The sequence below is a fragment of the Pygoscelis adeliae genome, unplaced genomic scaffold (genome assembly GCF_000699105.1).
Source record: "Pygoscelis adeliae isolate BGI_AS28 unplaced genomic scaffold, ASM69910v1 Scaffold117, whole genome shotgun sequence".
Lineage (NCBI taxonomy): Eukaryota > Metazoa > Chordata > Aves > Sphenisciformes > Spheniscidae > Pygoscelis > Pygoscelis adeliae.
In genome coordinates, this window is record NW_008825270.1 from 3,959,429 (window position 1) to 3,966,638 (window position 7,210).

General features: G+C 41.7%; 1 protein-coding gene across 1 annotated transcript in view; it reads left to right on the forward strand.

Moving 5' to 3' along the window:
• ASTL (astacin-like metallo-endopeptidase (M12 family)) overlaps positions 1-4,691 on the forward strand; it is a 12,015-nt gene extending 7,324 nt beyond the window's left edge. Inside the window, exons 8-13 of the mRNA XM_009329694.1 lie at positions 687-865; positions 993-1,077; positions 1,463-1,590; positions 2,623-2,738; positions 3,176-3,401; positions 4,407-4,691. Coding sequence (XP_009327969.1) covers positions 687-865; positions 993-1,077; positions 1,463-1,590; positions 2,623-2,738; positions 3,176-3,401; positions 4,407-4,441 — 769 coding nt within the window. The 3' untranslated portion in view covers positions 4,442-4,691. The remainder of the gene's footprint in view (positions 1-686; positions 866-992; positions 1,078-1,462; positions 1,591-2,622; positions 2,739-3,175; positions 3,402-4,406) is intronic.
• Positions 4,692-7,210: the final 2,519 nt, after the last annotated feature.

The window sequence follows — 7,210 nt, forward strand, 5'->3', positions numbered from 1 at the left end:
GAGTGGAGTAGAGGGGGAGAATCACCTCCCTTGACCTGCTGGTCATGCTTCTTTTGATGCAGCCCGGGATACAGCTGGCTTTCTGGGCTGCAAGCACACATTGCCAGGTCATGTTGAGTTTCTCATCAACCAACACACACAAGTCCTTCTCCTCAGGGCTGCTCTCCGCCTAGCCTGTATTTATGCTTGGGATTGTCCCGACCCATATGCAGGACCTCGCACTTGGCCTTGTTGAACTTCGTGAGGTTTCGCACGGGCCCACCTGTCAAGCCTGTCAAGGTCCCTCTGGATGGCATCCCTTCCCTCCAGCGTGTCAACCACACCAATTGTTCAACACCCATTAACTTGAAAGTGCTATTCATCTTAGCTCCAGCTCTGATACAATGTTCAGTATTTTGGAAGAAAAATGTTATTTCTAAGGAGTTAAAGTCACTGTGTACAGAAAGTCAGAATGCAGGAGCCTCCGTGCTAATTAAGGTCTTCCAGAAAGTTTTAGCAACGATCACACTGTTTGTTTTCTATGCCATGGTCAGTTTTGCCCTTCTGTAGACTCTATCACAGTGGACAGGAAGGAACCTTCCACTCCCACAAGATGTGTGTGAAGCAAGGTTCTGTGTACTTTCCCTTTGCCTGCCTGACAATAAAAATCCCATAAGTATTCTGTTGGTGTTCAATGCCTCTCTCAGCTGCTGGTCCAACTATGGGAAAGTAGGAGGTGGACAGACTGTCTCTGTGATGAAAGCAGGCTGCATGTGGAAAGGAATAATTCAACATGAACTGGACCATGCTCTGGGCTTTTTGCATGAACATTCTCGAAGTGACAGGGATAATCATGTAAAGATCATGTGGGAATACATCAATCCGGGTAAGTACCTCTGAACTCCTCAATGTAGAAAGTGGTGTTAGATACATCCTACTGTTCCCAGCTCTTCCTTCTTCCCTGAAGGGAGTAGATAAGTAGCATACTCTAAGTACAATATAATATATTACAGCTGACAGACCAGACTTCAAGAAATTTGAAAACTCCAATAACCTGGGTCTTCCATATGACTATTCCTCAGTAATGCACTACGGCCCGTAAGTAGCAGCATGGCATTGCTTTTGTTGGAACTCAAATCTTACATTAGAATTAGTTTCTATAATAACTTTCTCCTAACTACCAGTTTCCCCATTTCCCCTTCTGAGAAAAACACTGTGAGTCAGTTCAGACAAGCCACTCCCTAAGATTAATTCATTATCCTTTAGCTTTCCATTAAGGATCTATTCACAGCTTAGCTTGGGAGAAAAGGAGGGCATCTTGAGATTGATTCTACTTAGTGCTGGACATCTTAATCAAATTTATTTGAACAGCACTGTTAGTCACAACAACTTGTGTACAATCCTTGTTCTCCCTCCAAAGCATGCCATTAAATCCTGAAAGAAGTAATTGTACTTAAAGATAATTTTTCATGTTTTTTTGCAGATACACATTCACTAATACCACTGGGAAAGCGACTATTGTACCAATTCCTGATGGATCAGTACCTATTGGACAGAGGCAGGGACTGAGCAACTTGGACGTGGCCAAAATCAACAAACTTTACAATTGCAGTAAGTATCTCAAAACCATCTTTTCATCTTCTACTCAGATCCTTCACAGAGATGTTTGGGCACACTGCAAAGGCAGCAGTTTCTCATCAAAGACTGTGAGACTATTCTCCTAATTTCATGGAACCCATTAGGGTTACTCTGGGAGAGAATGCAAAGGTGAAGCTGGAGGCACATTGTGATTAGTGAGAAAATGCTTTCTGCTTCCAACTTAAATTGAACACATTCACTATTGGCTTAAGTGGCTGCTGTGCAACTGGCCTAACTGCCCACCACATTGTATGCTTCACTGGAGTAATTTGGTTTCTTACAGCTCAGGAGACAACTATAAACCCCACAAAGAGCCAGATATCCCTGTTCTTCATTGCAGTTTGTATTTAAGACCTGAACCAAACCAAAACAGTCATAGGCTCCTCTGAACTGGAACAGTTTCATGATGCCTTGTCCAGTTTTCAAACGTTTAAGCTGTCATTCTAAATTTGTATGTATTTTTAACTCTTTAATTTTAACCTCTGCTAGAAGAAATTCTCCCATACAATGAGAAATTTATTCAGTCAAAGGGAAAAAACATGATGAATAAAGTATTACCTCTTGCACAGAGGAAAGCCCAAGTCCTCCTCCTAAGCTTAGAATTTAAGCATTGCAGAGACATCATATTTGCACTTGACTCTTCTAACATCACTTGACTTGCCCACCTCAGTGGAAAACAATGTCGCCAATTGCAGTGAGCTGAAACCTCTCACGCTCTTTATAGAGGTGCAGAAAGAGATCCCTTGCTAAACTATGGAGCTAATCAATAAAAGCTAATGCTTTTTCCAAGCACTACTTCACTTTCCATTTTGATGCAGATACTTATTCATTATGTGAAAATTAGGACAACATGATTCTTCATTTTAATCAAGACGCACCAGTACTCTGAAATGAATGCTGGCAGATCAGAAAATCGAGACCAGTTCATTCTGAAGAGATTGTAATTGAAAATGAGTGGAAGCTTCTGCAAGCCTGGTTCTGTAGCAAACATTGTTTCTTTCTCAGGTCGCTGCAGCACTATTCTCGATGCAGTATCTGGGTCACTGAGATCTGCCAACTACCCAAGAAATTACTCAGATAACACCAACTGTGTCTGGCTCATCCGAACCCGATCCAGAAAGGTAATCACAGGTTAATAGTGGTCTTGGAATATGGCTGAACCAACTTCTTTCTATGTTAAGCATTTTGTGCTTTGTCTGCATACCAGTTGCCAGATAATATCTTTTCCATGAGAGAGATTTCAGACTAGTCTCTACTTCTTCTTCATATCCTTAAGCCAGGTATGGGCAAAGACAATTGCAGAGTTGTGATTTTGAAAAACCTCCATATGCTGGGTTTCAGGTTTGTAAAATCAAAACAAAGCAGTCTGAGCATGGGAGCATTCAGTCACAGGCCCATTAGATCTGAACCCTGCAACTTCAGGGGATGAGAGGCAAGGCTGGGTACGCGGTTCCAGTTTGGGCTTGGCTACAGCTTAGATACTGTCTGTTTTAAAGGATGCTCCATGAAAGAAGTCACATACATGTATATTAAAGGCTGGTTTACTCTTCCCTTCCAGATTTCCCTGCATTTTCAAGCCTTTGAACTGCAGACAACCAGAGGCTGTCAGGGTGACTATGTTAAAATTTATGATGGATCCAGCAAGTCTTCTGCAGTTCTAATGGACAAGACCTGTGGATCAAAGATACCCAATGACGTAGTTGCTTCTAGTAATCTTATGCTTGTAGAGTTTGTCACAGATCGTGCTGATACAGCTTCTGGTTTCCAAGCCATCTTTACTTCTGGTAGGTCTGAGAACAAGGAGAATGGCTAAGAAAAACAATCTGTGTCAAATCAACCTTCCTCTTCACAGCGGAAAAACATTGTTTGAGGAATTGCTCTCTACAAGAGCCATCACTTCCTACCTTGCTTTTGATATAATGGATCAGTCCTACACTGGTACCATTTACTCATTCAGGCAGATGGGGCCACGCTCAGGACAAGTGGTGTTAGCCAGGTGATTTGCTGTTTGCCTTGCCTTTCAGATATATGCCATTCCAAAGCATATGCCATTAAGGGTAACGTCAATTTAATGTTACTGCTAGTGTTACTAGCACAGTAGAAAGAGAATAAATCATAATGCAGTATTTAAATATATTGCTCCTCTGAAAAAGATGCAGTTTTTAATCATACAGTTCAGAGGGCAAGACAGGTCTATGGTGAACCAGGTCACCCAGCCCCCTGGCAAGAAGAGAGGCAGTATTTCCATGGTCAGGATCCCTGGAATGTATGCACCTAAAACACATTTTCTTCTGTCCCATTTAATTAAGAACTAAGGTCACAACTATACAATTAAGTTACCACAGGCTTCCAGGTTAGCATGTATCAGCTGGAATAAAGAAATGCCTGTGTGTATGTGAAATGCCTCTGTAGCCCACAGCAACTGTACAGTAGTGCAGCTTGCCTTAGTATGAAAGAAAGCTCAGCTGTGTCATATGACCTTGTATTTGCCATGGGATAAGAACAAGCACACAGAGTTTGCATAAATCCACTGAAATTCAGTAACTTAACTGTATACCCAAACCAAAACAGAAATTTTGCCTTGTCTCTATGTACTATTTATTTCTGTCCATTGTAGCTACGGAAGGAAAGAAGAATAAGAAAACTCCCCACCCCACTTTGATGTGTCAACAACTATAAAACAATCCTAGTTGTCAAATAAAATATGATTTAACATTTACATATTTTAGAGATACTACAGTTTGTTCAGAGAGCTCTGAAAGCTAAATATTCTCTCATTTCACTTACAGTGAGGACCCAAAGAAAACCTAACATCCACAACTGACTTAATGAAGAAGAACCTATTCTGTGAATATTGAAATTATGTGTTTCCTACTTTGCTCCTATCTTGGCTTGGATCAGTGTGAAATTTAATTCTACTAAGAATCAAAGTTTTCATCTTCCTGAGAAAGTTTATTCCCCAAGCCATATAAATGTATGAATTCTATACATCCAATGTGCTCCTCCTTTTGTCTGCACAATTAAGTTATTACCTCTTCCTATTTAACAATTGAATAAAAAGCTTCATAAAAAAAGTTTCCATTTCTATTTTCCAGTAGTTCCTTCCAGCCATATACACTATCAATGTGGTCTTACTTCTTAGCCCCGTTCATTCAGCCACAGGGGTATCTCTTAAGTACACCACGGACATCATCATAGGTTTAGTTAGTTGGCTGAAGAGACCAGCTCCAAACTTTACAAATTCATTTTATGATCTTCACAGTCTTGAGCATGAAAAGGTCTTAGGTACAGACTCTTTTCCTAACCTAACATTCAAGCTTCCAAAAATGACATCTACTTAACAATCCTGTTATATCCTTAAATCCAAGAAAGATGGACAAGACAAAACTGTTGCCAGTAAAGGACTGGTACTTCCTATTGCAGTTTTCCTTGTACAGTTCTGGTAGGCAAGGGACAGCTAAGGGTGCTTGTTTATCCACAAGCCATTTTTAGTCCACAGACATGGTTAAGCCTATTACAGGACAAGAGGTGGACTAGATAATGCTGCCAGAGTTCATGCACATCTTCAGTTCTTCAGGGAAGAAATTTTTTGTCAGGCAAGAAGCTAAACTCTCCTCTTCTGATCTCATAAGGAGGACAGAGAGCTGTAAGAGGGGCAGAGCTCCTGGAGGGTTCATTTCATAGCCTTTGCCTGCAATCACACTTTTAAAATGACATCCTCTTGACCAAGACAAGACTGTAACAGATCTGAGAACAAAATAGGCTGCTATTTTACTCTTGTAGGATAGACAGATAGTTAAACATATGACTGACCTGGGTGTTTAATACTTGTATGTTTCGGTCTGAAAAAAGCAAATACTTTCCCTGTAACACTAGGAACCTTGGAATTTTTCTCATAGAAATACAATTCTAGGAAAGAACAGCGGGAAATGAATTTGAATCTCAGAGTAAAATTTATACAGCAATTGACAAATTATTAATTTCTTTTCTTTTGTTAAAGGAGGCACCAAAAAGACTTAATTTGAGAGAATTCGCTCAAAGCCGTGTTTGTATTTATACTATCTGATGAAGCATCAGTCACTTCTTGATGGTAGAGAAACTTTAATTCCACTGAAGATTGCTTCTTTATCCACAGTGGCTGTGCAAATGCCTCTGAACACAGCAATTTTGAGTCTGCTTTAGAAGAGACATTTTTTTGGTTCTTCAGACGCTGCAAGGCAGGTTCAGCTTCTGATACATTGTTCTAGTTACTCTCAGCAGTCAAGTGTTGCTATCAACACATTATAAAAGAAGTCGTCCTTCTGAAATATTGTTAAAAATGCAGTTCTAGAGAAAAATGTTTGGCAGTTGTTATTCCTGAGCCCCTACAAAACAAAATGGAGGAAATAATACTGCAAAACCAGAATCTACTGTTGGTGAGAACCAACATCCTAGCCCTTTTTTTTTGGAGAGGAATTTCAGGTGGGATTAAAGTGTTCCACAGGGTGATGAAAAGGCAGTTTCAGGTGATTTAGGTTCTTACACCTGAAGGAGGGATAGTGATTTCAGTAGATGAGCTTTGTGGAAAAAAGCTCTGAAATACTGTTGGCAATGACTGAGAATTTAATAAAGCTGTGATTGTCTGTGTATTGCTAAAATGATTAAGAGGTTTTCTTTTTAAGGGAAATTAAAGTAATCTGTGTTAAGAAAAAACAAACCCAGTGGACATTAAAACCCTGCGGTTTCCCCTTCTAATTCCACTGGCAGAGGAGCCACTTCCCTGCCAAAAGGCAGCCAGCAGAGTCCAGGCCCGCGCGGAACTGGTCTGATCCCTGTTACACAGGGCAGGGGTAAAGCCAGTCACAAAGACTGAGCCAAGGTTCAACCTGAGCATGTGACCACTCACTTGCCCCACGGCTACTCGCCACAGATACCAGCAGCTCAGGATGTTGTGAGCAGCCCAGGACAGTCACTGATTCCCCCTACCCTGGGTTCCTGGCCGTCAGCTGGAGTGTACGGTGACACTACAGTCACTAGTACTAGGCAGCCTGTCTGTGTCTGGAAACGCTTTCTAGCATAAGGAGTTTCACATCCCCTTGCTGTAATAAATGTTCCCCACCCCAATTTCAACCTGAGGGTAGAAGCCACCCTGTTCAGAGAGATCGTATCTCCACCTATTGCCCTATAGCACAAGTGTAACCTTTCTCTCATGCAGGTGGGGGGTTCTCTCCAGTGCTAGGGACATGCACTAGGGTACAGACAGGGCAGCAGGACTACCGGTGAGTGTCTCAGCCAAGGAATGGCTTCATTAAGCTACTACTGAGTGGGTCCAGTTGTGGTTCCAAACACTCATTGTCAGACACACACACAGAGCCATGTCTGCATCCTCTTCCTCATCCTTAATTATCTCTAGAAGAAACATCAGATAATGCAGCAACATCATCTTCAGAGACACTATCTTGCCGGAGAAAACGCCTGCTGGGCAAGGGAATACTTCAGCAGGGAGAGCAGCGTCATAAGTCACAGCTGGGATTGTCCCAGACCCATATCCAGGTGTGTGCACAGTCTCCTCTGGGACAGTAGTGGGCATCTCCCTTAAGCAATCCTAGTCTGG